Consider the following 19596-nt stretch of genomic DNA (forward strand, 5'->3'; position numbering starts at 1 on the left):
ATATAGAGAAAATTTATATTTAAAGACTGCGCCACTCTATATCTGAATTAGTTCAAGAACTGAAGAAAAATCAACCTTCAACTATTTCTCATTAAAATATATACTGGCCGAGTATATTTAACTTTCTTAATTTACCCGCTTTGGTTCGAATATTTTATGAATGGTGCAGTAAAAGAGATTCAGGCAAAATACAACTTTTGATTAACAAAAACAAACATTTAATTTAGAATCACAAATTATACTAATAAGTTCAAAATCATTAATTAAGATATTACATACGCTTTAGCTCTTCTGATAATACAGTCATACAAACTCAGGCATTGGTCAGTTATCTGGAATACAGTCTTCACACAGTTCACTTAACACTTAATAAAGCTTAATGTCATAAAATTCCTTAGTGATCATTCACATTAATATCTCATAGTTTTTTTAAGTTTCAAATAAAATTTATTGGTGGCAATACTTTTTCACAAGCTTACACTTTTAAATCTACGCTTCAGCTAACCTCCACAACAATTACTGTTAGTATAGGGATATTCTAGGAAGAAACACACTCATATCTCTGCATAGGAATATTAATGGTTGGAACATTCTTACTGACAATTTTCCTTCTTCATATACTTATGTGCGAACACTTTTTGTAACTTTAAACACTTTAATCAATTAATGGCACTCATTTAAAAAAAAATCTTCTTAGAAATAACTGGATTAATTAACGGTCACATTACAATCAAACGTTCTTGCACAGATCAAACCGCTTGCACTACAATTGACATCACTTAACTAATTCAGTGTTCTACTAACAACTCTTGTACTAAGGTAACACACAATAATTCTTTAACTTGAAGTTTAATATGCACAGTTGCCTACTCCTTCGACATCAATTTAATCCTTTAGGTACCATAATTCTTAACACCACTATCATTAAACTCAACTTTGTTCCCTCTAAGTATTCTCTAGTTACTTCGTGCTATGCTTCAAGTTTCTGTGTGTCCTTGAAAGGTCGGCCCTGAAATTAAATCTCAACTCAAGTATTGCTAGTCTATTTAGTAGTCACTCAGCTGTTTTCCGTAGCTATAATTGTTATTCTACAACTTATTAGCTAACCGCCTCTCGACTAGTAGACTTTACTTAGCTGCTTGAGTGACTTGCCAACTCGCTATTATTGCACTGTGATTCCTGAATGCTCCGATTCCAACCTAATGCCAATCTCTCTCTTATAAATCTCTAATGCTCTTAATTAATCAATAACTCCAGTGTTCGTCGCTTATATATCTGTTTTTCCTGCCTAAATTGTTCTCGTGATCTAAAACTCTTTATAATAAACCTTCTCCTCACGTTGTGTTCCAATTCTCGCGCTCGCTTACTTATGTGCGTCTCCATGACAACAAAACAAAATATAATAAAATTGAGCAATTGCATAACGTTAAACTTTCACAAAAAGGAATAAATAAAGAATATTTATATTTCAATTAATGTGCAGTTAAATTATCAAATACAAGTTCTTATAATATTAACATAGTAATAACTAAAATAGCTTAATAATATTTAATACAGTCTTTTCATTATTAATACATATATCTTGATTAAATAATTAAATATTAGACAAAATTAAGGTAGTTATATGAATATTAAATTATAAACAAGTGATTTACATTAAATAATATTTACACGTCTAGCCTTTGTGATGGAAGATTTTGTTGGATTCTGAATCCGACAATATTGTCCTGATAGCAGATAATCTTGAAGATCTGGAAGAAAGGCTAAATCAGCTAAATGAAGCCTCCAGAGAAATTGGATTAAAAATAAATAGAGAAAAAACAAAAATAATGATGAATAAATACATAAACCATAGAACTATCAAAGTTGAAAACCATGAAATAGAACAAGTTACTTCATATGTATATTTGGGCCAATTGTTATCCTTTGAGGAGTGCCAAAGAAAAGAGATTGACCGAAGAATTCACCTTGGATGGATGGCTTATGGGAAAATGAGAGACATATTCAGAAGTGACATCCCTATGAGTCTAAAAAGGAAAGCTTTCGACCAGTGCATACTTCCTGTCTTAACATATGGAGGAGAAATATGGACTTTAACTGAAGCCCTAAACACAACATCGCATGGAAAGAAGTATGCTAAAAATAACATTAAGAGATAGGAAGACTGGATAAGATCTCAAACAGGTGTCATGGATATTGTAAAATACATTAAACAGGCTAAGTGGAGATGGGCTGGCCATATTGCCAGATGGAGTGACGGGAGATGGACTAAAAAAAAAAACTGAGTGAAAACCAATGGATAGAGCAAGACAAAGAGGAAGACCAAGAAGAAGGTGGAGAGATGAACTGGAACAAATTGCAGGAGTGAGATGGATGAGAGAAGCAGAAAACCGAGTTATCTGGAAAATCATGGGGAAGACCTTCGTCCAGCAGTGGACAGAACCAGAAGGTTGAAGAAGGAGCAACCTGAACTGTACAAATCCAGAAGAAAATCTTAGTACAGGAGGACTTTAGCAGGGTTTATTGTACTTTTTTTTTTACCAATAGAGGTTAGGCTAAGTAAAAGATCAATTAATAGCATAGATTCAATGTATCTTTCTGATGATGACCTCAATACAGGGGTCGAAACGTCAATTGTTATTTTATTAATAATAAATAATCATTTCAACACGTGTGTTTTGTGTCCCTAAATTCATAAATATGAATTTCTGATTTTGATGAGGAGGAACAATTCTTCCTCATTGGAATTATCTATAGAAGTATCTAAAAGAAGACTCACCCTATTGGAGTCTGAGTTCCTTTACTGCTGATATCCATGTGATATCAGCAGTAATGTTCACAAATTCTTAACATTTCATGTCATTCTTTTACTGCTCTATCTACAGGAACTGTATCTGAATCTTGCTGTTTTAGCAAGGCTCAAGTTTTTGAGATCAATGAATGGTTTATTGAATTTAGCAGTATAATAGACTATTAAAAAGACACATAAGGCATGCCAACATTTTACAATCCATTTTCCTTTGGCAAAGCAGTTAGAAGGGGGAAGGGTTGCATGATTTCTGGTGGTCAAGCCTATGTGACAACATTTTTTGTGAAGAATGGATGCCTCATTAAACCTAAATGTCTTCACTTTGAAAGGTCCTCAAAAATATTATAGCAGTCTGGAGTTGCTGTCAGCCAGGATATTTTTTCCAAGTATTTCAAAATGCAAATCCCTTGATCCATTTGTTTTGTAAAGCATATTGTCGCCTGATTGTTTTTACTTGATGGTACAACAGAACTCTTTCCTCTAGTGTTTTTAACACTCTCTGACCCCTGCAATTCGCCTTCAGTTTTTCATCTTTTCACAAAACTTAAGTGTGGATTGTGTCTTCTTTCGTTTATTGTTTATGATGAAAGGTGAATATTTATATAAATTATCCATAAACAATAATTTAATAGGAAAGACAAATAATAAAATTCATGAAACATGAGATGGTATCAGTCGCTGTGGAGCTAGACTTGCTTTTCCGATGTACTCAGTCACATGATACATCTTTGACTTGTCTTTGCAAAAAATTATATTTTTTAAATAAGAGGGTGTCATGTAAAATGCTCAAGTATTTAATTTCACTTAGTTAATTCATGTTGTGAATTGTGAAAAGAAGCTCAGGATAATACTATATTGGAATTGTGCACCTATTTATACTACAGTATTTAATTAAATTGTGCCAGTTTTAACTTTATAATTACCATTTATTTTGTTAATAAAATTATAGTGAGAAAATGTTTTTTTAATATTAGTATTGTTAGGACAGAACATGTTCTAGGGTAAAAGTCTCTCCTAAGGAAAGGAAACTAGGACGAGATTATCATGTAAGTTACTAAGAGGAAGAGGCCGTTCCTATAGCATACTTCATAAGGGGTGATATCAAAAGATAGATAGAAACTAGATAAACCTTAACCTGTAGCAGAAACGTAATCCAAAATTACAAGTGTAGTGTACTGAATACATGTGTAAGGTTAATATTGAACTAAATTAATGCAGTGATTTGATTATAAAATTTACTTATTGGAAATGATAATTTAATTTAAATAAATTTGAAAAACTTATGATATGAAGAACTTGCTCGATAAGAAGAACTCACCTGTTTTGCTTGAAGCCTGTGAGATTTACTGTTTTTGAGTATGGCACCATAGAAACAACATGTAATGGCAGCTCATTGACTTCATGACTGAAACAAAAACCATAAGTATGACATGTAAGGAGCATGTGTGGAGTGAGAAGAACACCGTATGATATTTAAGTATAAAGAGCTAATAAGCTTCATTTCGGCAATGAAAACATTACTTAAATTAAGGGGATATTAAATCCCCCTGGGATTTAATATCCCCTTAATTTAAGTAACCGTATGATATGACTGGGAGAGAAATTAGATTTTTTTTTGGAACTCGATAGGAAATATTATGAGGTTTTTCATATAGAAAGACAAATGTTTCAAAGTTATCAGTTATTTGGTCATGACAACAACAGCAGGACATGTTAAGGTGGGGAAGAACAGCAGGTTGAGATTTTAACAACTGCTTGTTTTATTAATTAAATAAAGATGCTATATAAATTCTCCATAATCCTGGTTGGAAATAAAACTCTCTAATAAATATGTTGGCAACCTCCTGTGATCAAATAACTTGGCAATGAATGAGATGATGTTTTAAAATGGGGGGGGGGATCATGTAAATTATGCAAAGAATAATATATTTTAAAAGTATAGAAGGATGCTAAAAATTCACTTGCAATGGTGAGTGTTTGTGTTCATGTACTTCCATGGAGTTTGAATACTCATTCAAGGAGACACCACACTATTTGTACAATATCCATTATTCTTCTTCTTCTTCAATATGTTTACCAACAAAGCACACTCACAACAGATTTTGGCTACCCATTCCACTCATTCACACTCTCCAAGTGAAAAGTCTAGTCCTGACATACTTTTTAGCCACACTGTTATTCAATTTCTGGGGATTATTCTTAGTTCTTCTCCTTCTAGCCAAGTGCTGAAAAGCTTCCTCTACATCACTTCTATGAAATCTTATTAGTAAGAGAAAAATAAAATGTTTTGATCATATCTCTGTTTTCTGCCTGTCATCCAATTTTGGCAACCCACAAACCATCAGTATCTTCATAGGGAGCATCTGCAAAGTATTCACCATCTTGTTCACTCGCCACCACACCCTCTCTACCTCTACTTCATCTCCAAGAAACTGTTGACTAGACCTGTACAGAATTTTACAGATGTGGCTGTATCAAACCCTTATAAAGAGGAATGATAACTTCCTTGTTAGTGTGTTCTTCAATAACCAAGTAATCCTATCTAGCAGCTACTTTTGTAGGATGCTATCTGAACTTCAACTCATTTACTACCAGCTCTCAAATCCCTAGCTTCATCAGTTCTTGGAGTACAGTTCCCTCAGTGTACTGCAAAAGTTTATAACTCTTTATCCCAAAAATGTACTTTTTGGGTTATATAAGATCTTGTAATCAGTAATATTTAAATGGATGCAACTTACAAAACTATTTTCAGTCAAGCCATTTTTTGTGGCAGTAGAAAAATGGTTTCACAAGCATACATTTTTTTGCACCAAGGAGGTTATTTTTTCCAGTGTGTGTGTGAGTGAGTGAGTATGAGGCTCAAAAAGGTAGTCTAGTAACTACAGATGAATAATATTGTGTCACTGGGCAAAAATCTGTGAAAGGATAAAATAGAGAAATGTCTAAGAGAAGAACAGTTTGGTAAGTTTTGGCAGTCAAGTGTTGAATTAGTTTTTCTTATATGGGAAGTGATGGAAAGACACTGAGAATGGTTTGGGAAAAGTCCGTTAATGGTGTTTCTTTTCTTGATTTGGAAAAGCCCTTGTTCAATGGGAAAAGGTCTGGGAAAGTTTGTAAAAGATAGGCATAGGTAAACAAGAAATAGTTATGATCAAGAATATGTATGCTAAATGTAAGAGCTATGTAAAGACTAAATTTGGTAATTCAGAGTAGTTTACACTTAATGATGTCCTGTGACAAGGAGTCATCATCTCCATTTCTGTTTGCTAAGGTAATGAATAGTGTCCTAAATACAGTTGATGACAAGAAAGGAGAAACAGCTGTGTTTGCAGGTGATGTGCTGATTTGGGCACTTTCAAAAGAAAAGTTATAGTAGAACCTGGACATACAGAACTAGGTTACAGATTAATTGCAGGATGAGTGACAGAATGATTTTAAATAGCAGAGAAAATATACAAGTTAACAGTCTTAGTCTCAATGAGAAAGTCTTAGAGTGAAAACTTCAAATAGGAAGTATACTTTCTAGTGATGGAAATTTAAATTAGCAGATATTGAGGATTTCACTGTATCAAAGCTTTCTTAACAGTGTAAGTAGTTTATGTTGGTGCAGTTAGATCCCTACTGAAGTGAAAGCTTTTGTTTAACAGAAATTACTTTTACCCATTTTATCTTATGCAGCAGAGACATGGAGACTAAAAAAAAAAAAAAAACATAAGTGGAATACAAGCATTGGAAATTAAAGTTTTGCAAATGATGTTGGCAGAAATAAAGGAGGATACAATAAGAAATGTGAGCATTAGGAATGTTTCGGGTCTAGAAAGTGTTAAAGAAATGCTTGTGAACTCTCACTTGGACATATGAAAATGAATTTAGGAAGAATACCAAGGACATGTAAAATGAAAATTGAGGAACAAAACCAAGAGGAAATGGAAGGACAGAAAGAAATAAAGAGCTTTCAGCCACCTAACCTGATAGTTTCTGTTGGAACAGTTGATAATAACAAAAAGAAGAAAATTAATAGAAAAATTGGTAGAAAAATAATTTTCTTATTGATCCAAGTGTAAGTAAACAAAATTTGCACTTGAAGTTTCTTTGCAGCTAGGCTACTTGTATATAGAAGTTACTGACCTTACACATTAATTGCCTTAGTATCCCATAATACAAAGCACACATCCTTTTGGGAGTATGTATAATGCTGTGCTTTATGGAAAGGGCTGCTACTCATACCGGTTTTAACCTTTATTAAGATCTCATCAGTGGTCGCCAGATGCAGAAGAAATACCAAGGTTTAAGAAATGCAGAAGTCATATATATCCGATATACAAGTAGCAAAAAACTGTCACACCTTATTATTAAAATACTCCGAAGTAGAAACGTTTTTTTTCACTTGGTTATAAATTAACCAAAAGGCCGGCCTGGTCAGCCGAGTGGATAGCATATCTGCTCTTCAGCCAAAAGGCTGCGGGTTCGAATCCTGCCATGGGCATGGATGTTTGTGATTGTCTGTGGAAATACCAGTGGTGGTCGGTGGTAGATGGCGTTGGTGTAGTTGCGATCAGTTGGTGACTGAATGGTGGAGATGGAGTTGTAGAATAGGTGCCCTCCCTCGATGAGTCCTTTACTCCCTAGAGATGTCAAATAATAATAAATTAAGGTGATTACAAGGCAATTAATATGAAGTTATTAGCCTCTCTATAGAAGTAGCCTAGTTGTGAAGAAACTTCATGCACAATTTTTGTTTTTTTTTAACACTTGAATAAAAGATTAAACAAGAATATAATTTCTTGACCTTCTTAATATAATTTATAATCAAGTGAAAAAACTTTCTACATGAAAAGAAAGTTAAATTCATTTAATAATGTATGTCTGTCTGAATTTACTGGTAAGCTTAGTCTTATCATCTACCATTATAGTTGCTTATATCTGTTTAAACATTCACTTATTACTTATTCTCATATGATAAAGTGGACTTTTGTGTTATAGCAAAACGTTTTTGTACAGTATGCATAAGAAATATATTTTGTTCAAAAAAACAGTGTGTAGACTAGAAGAACAAGCTCCCTAGTGTTGGTATATTTAAAATGAAGGATGAAACAGTACTTGCATACTTTGTGCATGTGTGTGTGTGTAGTTGATTCACTGCTTTAACACTTGCATCTAAAATGCTACACTAGGAAAATGTCCTATATTTTTATCCAGAAATGTATTTATGTCAAGAGTCCACATCTGTTTGAAATAATTATGAATATTTTCTGAAATAATTTGTCTGTATTTTAGGAAGCTTTTAAATGTCTTAAATGTTTATTACATTCTGATTATTTTGTTTCAGCATCAGATAGCACACTCTGTGTGCATCCCAAAGCTATTCAAGTTAAACTAAATAAAGAAAATGGTAGTTTTGGTTTTACATTAAGGGGAGGCACTTCAATTGATAGCTTCAAGTCACGACCACTGATTATTACACATGTTAGACCAGGAGGTCCAGCAGATAGGTATGCTGTGTTATGATAAGCTTTTATATGATTATTATGTCATTTTGTTTGTTATAATTTATAACAAAATTTATAATAATAGTATTTGCTACTAAATGTATCTTAAAATAATGCTTAAACTTTATTAAAACAATTTTTATTAACTCCTTATTAACCCCCCAACCGGCCGGTGTGGATGAAATATTCAACACTCTCTAGCTTTTTTCATGGATCAAAATTTCGTCGGCATTCTACCTTTTATCATGCCATTACCTTCCTCCGCCGTTAATCTCGTTACGGCTATTCTATAGCATTAGTGGATTAACTGTTGCTGAGTGACCTTTGTGTCCCCTCCCCCTGTCTTTACATCTATTGTGTTGCTTAGAATTTCATTTACTGTCCTAAGTTATTTGACCTTTCTTGCCTCTAAAATGATTTATTGTGTCTCTTCCCAAAAATTGAAACCAATTTCACATATGCGAAAAAAAAAATCAATCCTGAAATGCCCACTGATCAGCTTTTGCAATGAATCTATTTAGTGATAGTGAATTTGGTGTATTTTATTCTACAAATCAGTGCACCGGAAGAGATGCACTGATTGTTCTTTCACTTTACGTATAATAATTGAATAATTTTTTTTCGAATTTTAAAATTTTCAAATGTTTGCTTTGAAAATATTATGTCAAATATTTATATTTTTAAATAATATTTATTGAAATAAATATGTCCTTTTTCTTTCGTTTCTAGCGAAATAGCATTATATGGATCATCACATTTCAGATTTAGAAACGATTTTTTGTTATTCATAAAGACAAAATAAAAAAAAATGTTAAAATGCTAAATTACCTTACTCGGTTTCCGATTGTGTCTTTTTGGTATCAAAAATTTATATCCAATGATATTTTAGCAGTGATTCTTCCCCTTCGTCATTTATTTATTTATTTGTATTATGCATATTACGATAATATGTAGTGCATAACCTCGTAGATATGTTGAAATTATAATGTGAAAAATATCATATACGGAATGATTCAACATTTTTGCTCATTTTGAAGATTTTCTAATGCTTCCCCCCCTCCTTATTCTCTCCTGGAACTGAATTGCATAACTACTCTAAATTTCTATACAGGTTTGAAAGCTTTTCTAGACAGCATTCAAAATCAATTACTTAATTTTACCATTTTGACAAAAGATATACGGCAATCAGATTGTATCGTGAAGCTTCTAAATCTGTTCTATTTATTTGCAATCTAAAACCAGCTGTTCTACTGCCCGCTGAAATTATGTGAAATTTTAGAAATAATAAGCTATATTTTCACCATGCAAAATTGTTTATATGCATACCACACAAAAGAAAGTTCAGTAGTATTATTTGTGTTTGTTTTTCTTTTAAAAAAATCTAAATATTACTTCTTCTGCTGCTGGAAGCTATTTCTGAAATAATCTACGTCTTATAAATACTTGGTAATTCTACAAATCAGTGCACCGGAAGAGTTGCACTGATTGTTCTTTCACTTTACGTATAATAATTGAATAATTTTTTTTCGAATTTCAGAATTTTCAAATGTTTGCTATGAAAATATTATGTCAAATATTTATATTTTTAAACAATATTTATTGAAATAAATATGTCCTTTTTCTTTCGTTTCTAGCGAAATAGCATTATATGGATCATCACATATCAGTTTTAGAAACGATTTTTTGTTATTCATAAAGACAAAATAAAAAAAAAAATTTTAAATGCTACATTGCATTACTCGGTTTCCGATTGTGTGTCTTTTTGGTATCAAAAATTTATATCCAATGATATTTTAGCAGTGATTCTTCGCCTTCGTCATTTATTTATTTATTTATTTGTATTATGCATATTACGATAATATCTAGTGCACATCCTCGTAGATATGTTGAAAATATAATGGGAAAAATATCATATACGGAATTATTCAAAATTCTTTTTCATTTTGAAGATTTTCTAATGCTTACCCCCCCCCCTCCTTATCCTCTCCTAGAACTCACAGGTTTGAAAGCTTTTCTAGAGAGCATTCAAAATCAATTACTGCATTTTACCATTTTGACAAAAGATATACGGCAATCAGATTGTATTGTGAAACTTCTAATTCTGTTCTATTTATTTGCAATCTAAAACCAGCTGTTCTACTGCTCGCTGAAATTACGTGAAATTTTAGAAATAATATGCTATATTTTCACCATGCAAAATTGTTTATATGCATACCACACAAAAGAAAGTTCAGTAGTATTATTTTTGTTTGTTTTTCTTTAAAAAAATCTAAATATTACTTCTTATGCTGCTGGAAGCTATTTCTGAAATAATCTAGTCTTGTAAATACTTGGTTATATCCTCTTAGCTGGAGGAAAAGCTGAAGGCTTATTACTCTCAGTGCTATTGAGAAGAAAGGGGAGAACACTAAAGTGCCCCAGGCTGTAGTGCAGAATATGTCAAGAATGTCTTGTTTCCTTTTCGATTGTTGATTACCTATATTCTAACAGAAATACTGATATTTCGTTTACATGCTTATACATTATTTATGCCAAAATAATTGCTTAATTTATAATGATCAGTTTCACTTTTATTATCAAAAATTAGAAATTAAATCATACAATTATCTTGAAAAAGAGGATTTGAATTATTTTCAAAGAAAAGGTGCATATACGTTTCATAATCTTCTTTTTTTTTGGGGGGGGGGATATAGACCTAAGCAATCTGCGGATATTTCAGATAATTTATTTCATAAATCGTTCGCAAGACAGCTGTTACAAACGTAAATCACTTGGGGAACATACCCATTCATTTTAGTGTAAAATAGTAGCAAAGGTTCAGTTACTTTAGATATCTAATCTAGAAGAAAATGTTATGTCTGCTGAGATTAGAATCATACGTGAATAATTTTTCTGACATGATTTCTCTATTCGTTATAATGTAACCAATTTCCATATTTTTTTCCCTCCTGCAGACATCATGTAGTGTCTATATGCAGTGATTTCTTCTTTGAACTATAAGAAAAAAAATCAGATAACAGGAGAAAAATATGTAGTCTTTTCTTTTCCACTGGCTGAATTTACAATGTTCTTTCTTTGTGTTTTGAAGAGAAACTGCAAATGACTTTTTTCTTACTATTTTTGCCATTATAACATCTCATATAATTATAAGAGTGACATTTTACCGTTTTTCTCCCACACGAGAAACAGAAATAAGGTGGTAATAATATTGTTGATTCTGCCAAACTTCATTGTAGCAGAAATTTTTATTACAAAACTGTAATATATATATATATATATCTCCGAAACAAGAAATTTGGAACCCATATCACATCAATGTTGAGTGTTGGCAAGGTGAAAATGTTCCCGTTATTATTTATATATTTCATTTATTAACTAGGGGGGCTATGCCCAACCCCCCCGTGTTCCGGTATGGTAGACCAGTTCTCCTTCAATTGTGATAACTCGAAAGGGGGTTCAGCCCCTGAATTCTGATGACTCGAATTTTGAAGACTCGACACTCAGGGTAGCCCCTGAGTTTCAAAACGTTTCGATAAACATGACATAAAAAAGCTTATCATTTTATATATATATAGGGTAGATTTTATTTCATTATTTTTTATTGTTTTGATGAAATACTTTACCTGGAATACTCTTTCCAGTTTCTCTGTGTTATAAAGAGAACTTAAAAATTAGCCTTCAAGATGAAAAAGAAACAGTGCATTCGGGTATCCCTCTATCAATATTTGTAGTCCTGAAAAGGACTGTTTTGATGGCTTTGAAAACAAACATTTTTTATTTCATACTGTTCAGAATTTAAAATTCTTGAACAGCGTGGAACACCTTGAAGCAAGGATAAACATACAAAGCAGTTTTACACTCAGGGCACCAGATTTTTGTTTCCTTTCTGATATTTTTTTTATTACATACATAATATTTGCGTGGAGGTTTTTTTTTTATTAGCCGTTGGTGGTAGATTTTCGGGATAATGGTTGGAGTTAGCAGCGTTCAACCTCAGATGTCTGATAGGATTTCCTGTTTTTCTGCTTGCTGAAGAAGGTGCATGTGCATGCAGCAATGCTTTCGCAATTTCTATTCTGTATTCTAGATATGTTATGGTAGACAAACATTTTTTCTTGTACAGGAGGAAACTGTTCCAAATAACAAAATCCAAACACTTCAAAATTCAAATAACATGTCCGAACACTTTTTTGTAATATTTTTTATGCTGTTTCCTCATTACAGAGTAGAATGATAGCTGCTGATCGCACCTGTCGACTCAACCCATAGTGTCGTTGTATGCACACACAGCAATGGGTTTTTCTTTCTTCAAACCATGCTTCTCCACGGATTCCGCTGATGGATTGTACAGGGAAGATAGCAGAAAAACATCTTTTTTGTCTTTCCAACGTAGTGCAAAGACTTTCCCTCGCTGATAAGTTCGGATTTCCCCCTTCGATAGCTTTCCTGAAGCCAGATCTGGAGGCATATCTCGCCTTTTTGCATTTACAGTACCATAACTATCTGTAAGATGCTGTAAAAGCAAATCAGCGAGTTCAGGACACATATATAGTAATTATCCTTTACAATGCAGTAACCTTTCCCCAGTAAAGAGTCTAGTAACTGCATTACAGCATGCATCGACAAGGGGAGATCCGAATATTTATCGTGCTGGATTACAGTTTGCTTTCCCGTATAAGGTTTGAAATCCCAAAGATATCCACTTTCCGATTCACAAAGCATAAAAAATTTTACTCCATACTTCGCTTTCTTTTTGGGAATATACTGCTTACATTTCAGTCCACCTTCATTTTTGACGGATTTTCATCAGAAAATCATAAATTTTGTTGAGGACTGGGCAAGGATGTGTTGCCTGATCGTATTCTTCATTATTCTGAAAATGGAAATACTTCATGATGAGATTGAATTGTTTTTCAGTCATAACATCACGAAACATTAGCGTGTTCAGAATCCAGTCTGTAGACCAATACATTTAGAGAGCTGGCTTTCGAAATGTATTTCGAAACTTCGGTTTTTTCACTTTCTTTATTCTGATATTGCATTTGAAGGATGACAGTGATTTTAAATATTAATTTCACCTGTATCCGAATATCACATAATTTCCTGATTTATAATAATTAGGAAATATGTATATTGTCTGATTTATAATTTGCTAATTTATAATAATCACCACATAGTTTCAGTATCGAAAAATTAAAGTCATGTGGAACAATTACTAGAGAAAAATAACGAATTAAATAAAAACTGTACCTATGTTTCATAACAGTTTTCGGGTGTGTGATAGTAATGCAACGGGGGGGGGGGTGTTAAACTATCAGAGGCGAAATAAAGTTCAATTCAATTGTAAAAATATGGAAATGAAATTTCACATTTGATATACATATTTTGAATGATAAAAATAAGCAAATGTATCGCTTACTTTAAAAATTGGAGAATAAAATATCTGAATTATGCAGAAAATATAAATTTAAATCATAACTGTTAATTTCATTTTGTAATGACCAATTATACAAGGAAACCAAGAAAGTAAAAGTACAGATTACTATACAACATGAAGAAAAAATTTAATAATATGATTAAAGAATTTCATGTTATTCTCTATAAAGCAAAGTTGCTCAAGCGTGTCCTAAAGGAAATCTGTTAAGTAATATTCGATTTCGATGGTTTTGTACAAAAATAAAATTAATATAACCTGGAACGTCGGCAGCCGGTTTTCTTTTCTTTTTTTAAAAGAATATTCCAAATAATTATCGTGAATTAATTTCTTCGAGAACAAAGAAAAATCTTTTGTCTAGTAGCGATTAAAAAATTAGCGCAAAAAAATAAAAAATTAAATTGGTTAAGTGAAGAAATTATGCAAGACCTTTATTTTGTCCAGAAATTAAAATTGTATTGTACAATAAAAAGAGAAAACAAAAATATAAATAATTTCTCTATTTTTATTCTATCATATATAACTAAAATTCAGTTCACCAGCATGGAACAAGAAAGTCCGTTTCTTGTTATAGGCAACTGAGAGGCAGCTACGAACGGGAGATAATCCGATTAACCTTTCTCTTCAGCGTGAGGGTTTATCACACCTTCTAATGGACATGACAGTCAAACTGCACTTCTTATCCAGGTTCTTTAAACAGGTGGGCTGAATCTTATCCAGATTTAGTTGGACGTCTATAGACGTCCTAGCCGGTAGGAAGGTTAATTGTTAAACATTCAATTGCACAATAACAGTAATGAGACAAAACTAAAACGGATGAATCTTTGTTTATCACATTGTAATAAGTTAATCTTTATGCATTTTATTTATCAATGTTTTATGGTTTCTTAGTTCTTTCATATTTAATTTACTTTGTAACAATTGATATTAACTGCTGTATTTTGCAATCTTCATCATAATTTCCCGGCATGTACCAGAAAAGGCATAGAGAATAGTGAATTACTAAGATTTCATTATATTTTAAGATAGTAATTATTATTTTCCAAATTAGTCTGTTATTTAATGTGATCAACTCTTTCATTTCTTTCTTCAAAGATACTTAAAAAAATGTGTGTGTGTGTGTGTGTGTGTGTGTGTGTGTGTGTGTGTGTGTGTGTGTGTGTGTGTGTACACAGTATTCCCCCCCCCCCCCACTATCTACGGTTACATTACAAGACACCCCGCAGATACCTGAAACTGCATACCGAATCCTATATACACATATATTATATTTTTTTTACCATACATACATACCTATAATAAAGTTTAATTTATAAATTAGGCACAGTAAGAGATTAACAACAAACAATAAAATAAAACAATTATAGCAATATACTGCAATAAAAGTTATCCAAATATGAATGGAATCTTAGCATACGTTTTTTTATTAGTATTATTTATTTATTATTTTACTTCCTTTTAAGTAAAAGTCGAGAACTTTTACTTAAAAGGAAGCACTTTATGGCTTCTCTTTGGCATATCCGAATTGCCAGCATCACTACTCTTGTGCTTTGGGGCCATTATTAAGTAAAATAAGGGTTACTTGCCCTTTTAGGTCGGGTGTGCTGTCATGTGGCCTATGCAACCTGCCCTTCAAAATTCATGTCAGTTTGGCTATACAATTGCATTTTTATTGATGTATGAAAGTTTTAAGAGTGCATAGCACATCATCGCTCATCTTAATTGGTCCAATATAATTTGTTGTAGGATAACTTTGAAGACTTTAATTTATCAATGAATTTTAACTAAATCTGCATAGAGTGGGAATAATGTGTTTTTAAGATATATTAGAAAACATTAATGAAGGAGAATGCTATGTTTGGTTAGTATATTTGAATTACTCAAAGGTGTAAATATAATAGAAAATTTGGAAGAGGAGGACAAGTCTTACCTCATTTGACCACAATCATACAATCCCCAGAAGCTCTGGAAGATAACAGGACATTTAGTAGATCATCAGCACTGTTTCCCATTGTAAATATGGGCAAAAAAGTTATAAATTATTTTTAGAAAATTATATATTAAAAACTTGTTTGTATCAGTGTCCTAAACACATCAGTTCACACTTCACACGTGCAAAACATGAAAACAAAAACAACAACTCATGATAAATGACAAAGTTCAATTGGATTGGTTGACACAATAACCAATCACAGCCACCACTGATATCTGGGTGTGCTATTGTCTCAGTGTACCTGCCTCGCCTTCGGAGTGATTTAAAACCACTGGAATGTTATGAATTTTGACCCACTGTGCCATCAGTACTTCTGTTTAAAGGGATCATAGGTGTCCACATTTGTGACCACACATACCCAGACTATTAACACAAATGTGATGCAATGTTTATGTGTTGAAAAGTGTACTCTTCATAAAGCATTAGTATATTGCGTTTCATTTTAGGAATCACATGAAGCAAGGAAACAATTAGGGGGAGTGTTTAACAGGGATAAATGCAAAAATACAATATCAGCAATATTGCTATTTTGTGGGTGTGCACCACACACTTTGCTCACCCTGAATATACGCCCCTGATATATATGTATATTAATCTTGCACAAGCTTCTATAGCACTAGATTTCAGAAAAGTCCTTTAACTGGAAAGATCTAGGTTCAAATCTTGTCTAGAATGCAAAGAACGTTTATCAGGGCTTTTCAATTAATGGTAAGTTAGCTGGTCTCATATGATAGTGACAAGATTTTTCATCCTGCAAAACAGACAAACTAGCCAGACTAGTTTGTCTGTTTTGATAGAGTTAACTGCCCTATCATGCATTAATTAAGTTTCAAACAAGCCAAGTTACTTGGCTGTGACAGGCCATTGATCCCAACATGCAAGGCCGAATGGGATAATCTCACACAGAAATGAAAAAGAAAGAAGGAACCTATTGCTTTTCTTGAAAAGTCTGTTGTAGAAGATATAAGTAAATGGTAATGAAAGAGGATAAGTTAGTTAAATAGATTTGAAGCTTGGAATGTCAGAATCTGTATTGTTGTTATTTTAAGAAAGTGATTGAAATATTTTGTTTCTGTTCTGAGCTACAATGTATGTAGTGTAAAGATGGTAAGGAAGAAAATACTACTTTCAAACCAGCACAAAAGTTGTCTTCTTTTTTTCCCATCTACTAAAGATAAATTGCCTCCACTATCTTTTCCTAGTGTCTATCAAGTATGATGTTCATATCAACTTCACTTTTATTTTACACTATTATAGTGTAACATCTTCATCTGATACACTATAATAGATTTAATCTCCTGCAGTCGATACTGCATATATCATATGCTTTCAATTTAGTTGTTGTTCTCTCTTGTTGTGGTTGTCTTCCTGTAGTGTATTGAAAATGGCTATGAAACATAGTTGAAAATTCTACAAATAAACAATTTTACTTAAGTGACACCCGTAATTATTTAGTATTATGATAATTCATCATGTTTGATATTATTGAGGCATTCACTGTGCAGATAGTATGTGATCCAGCATATTGGCCTGCCAGTTATCTTGTACTGCATAGCATGCCTCTGTTCTTGATCATGGATTGTTTACTAATTTTGAATATCTCCTGGAATTCTTTGTCCAGATTGTGTCGGAAGTTATAGCATTAAGAAATTCTGTTTTGTGGTTTTCACTTCACCAAGAACACCAAAAACATGGAAATGCAATCCAGATGTGACTGTGTTATGGCATGACCTCTTGTATAGGGTGTCCCAAAATTCACGCAAGATTTAAATTTAGCGCCATTTGTGCAGTAAAGTGTTGCCAACGAGAAAAAAAAGACAGCGTGACAGCTGACAGTTCAGGGTTATTAAAAATGGAGCGCTACATGAAAGAACAACGCATTTTCATTGTTGAGCAATATTTTAAAAATAATGAAGGTTTGGCAGCTACAGTTCACAATTTTCGTACAAAATATGGTCGGAATAGTGATTTAACTTCATCAACTGTGAAAAGATTAATTAAAAAATTTAAGGAAACTGGATCAATTAGTGATCTTATACACTCTGGCCGTCCTTCAACAAGTCGTTCAACAGAAAACATCGAAGCAGTTCGTGAGAGTGTTGCTGAGAGTCCAGGAACATCAATTCGGCACCGTGGTCTTGAATTGGGCATTTCGAGAAGCTCTCTACAGCGTGTTCTCACGAAAGATTTGCATCTTTATGCTTACAAAGTTCAATTGACTCAAGAACTGAAGCCTACTGACCACACACAGTGAAGAGAGTTCGTTGAATGGATTATGGAACAACAACAAGTGGATGCTTATTTTTCAAACAAAATCATTTCAGCGATGAGGCTCATTTTCATCTCGATGGCTTTGTTAATCGAAAGAATTGTCGCATTTGGGGTTCAGAAAATCCACGAGTGATTGTTGAGAAACAAATGCATCCACAACGTGTCACTGTTTGGTGCGGATTTTGGGCTGGGGGCATCATTGGTCCATTCTTCTTCGAAAATGCGGCTGGTAAGGCAATAACAGTTAATGATGCTCGCTATAGCGACATGATAATCCAGTTTTTTGTGCCTAAATTGCAAGATATGGATGTGGACAACATGTGGTTTCAACAAGACGGTGCCACATGCCATACAGCCCGAGAAACAATTCAATTACTGCACGAGTCATTTCCTGGTCGTGTAATTTCCTGTTTTGGTGATCAGAATTGGCCGCCCAGATCATGTGACTTAACGGCATTGGACTTTTTTCTTTGGGGTTTTTTGAAGTCTAAGGTTTATGCCAACAAGCCCATGACCACCCACGCCTTGAAGGAGGAAATTGAGCGTATCAACGAAATTCAGCTACATTTATGCAAAACGGTCATGGAAAATTTCAACAAAAGAGTGCGTATGTGCCAGCAAAGCCGTGGAGGCCATTTACCCGATATGCTATTCCATGCATAACTAATAAGCTTCATTTCGGCAATGAAAACATTACTTAACTTAAGGGGATATTAAATCCCACATAGTTTTAAAACCGAATAAGAAACTCAAAGATTGGAATCAGAGAGTTTCTTGCCGAATATAGTAAACCCTGTATAAGGTTTTTTGGTACATCTTAATAAGTAATATGCTCAAATGTACAGTTTGCTATTGAAGTTAAATAATAAATTATTTTCCTGAGGTCTTTTATCATTTATAGAAAGCCTCCTATGTAGATAGAGCAACATTTGCAAAAGCGAGGCATGATTAAAGCCATCACCTAATACACCTTACATTTTTGAGAACTTCTGGGAATAATGAGAATGATGCATTATAATGGATAATTTGCCGTAATGAATTTTCTTGAGAATTGTTTTATGTGTAGGCTCTTGTCAGGACATTTTGGTAGTTTTTTATAGTAAGTGAGTTTGGACATAATGGTGTTTGCTATAGTGTTAGTTAACTGTATGTAATTTAATGAAAGTTGATCAGATACTGTCTCATATTCAGATAAATATATGGTGTGGTATATGCTAGCATCTTTTTAAATATATAAAATAATTATAATCTAATTCAAACATATATGACATTTTTTTTAAATCTTATTTTCTCTACTCCTATGTAGAAATGGTATTATTAAAGCAGGAGACAGACTGTTGGCAATCGATAGTATTAATCTTTCTAGTGCTACACTTCAGGAAGCAATGACAGTATTGAAACAGTCACCTGCTGAAGTTCTTTTAACTATTGAGTATGATGTCTCTGTTATGGGTAAGTATTTTAAATATGTTCAATAAAAAAGGGAGAGTTCAGTTATATTTTCATTCAGAATAATAATGCCTAAAATGTTTTCAAACAGTAAATTCATAATTAAAAACTTTTTTAATAAATGAAATATTTCTCTGAGTGAGAAATGAAA

The 19596-nt window shown here is 32.9% G+C and overlaps 1 protein-coding gene across 1 annotated transcript in view; it reads left to right on the top strand.

Annotated features, from left to right (window-relative positions):
* The window catches only part of LOC150101837 (glutamate receptor-interacting protein 1-like), a 369473-nt gene that overhangs the window by 167717 nt on the left and 182160 nt on the right, over positions 1-19596 (top strand). Inside the window, exons 6-7 of the mRNA XM_090400065.1 lie at positions 8139-8301; positions 19303-19448. Of these exons, the coding sequence (XP_090256191.1) occupies positions 8139-8301; positions 19303-19448 (309 nt within the window). The remainder of the gene's footprint in view (positions 1-8138; positions 8302-19302; positions 19449-19596) is intronic.

The sequence above is a fragment of the Typopeltis vanoorti genome, chromosome 11 (genome assembly GCF_054136105.1).
Source record: "Typopeltis vanoorti isolate ZY-2024b chromosome 11, IOZ_Tvanoo_1.0, whole genome shotgun sequence".
NCBI lineage: Eukaryota > Metazoa > Arthropoda > Arachnida > Uropygi > Thelyphonidae > Typopeltis > Typopeltis vanoorti.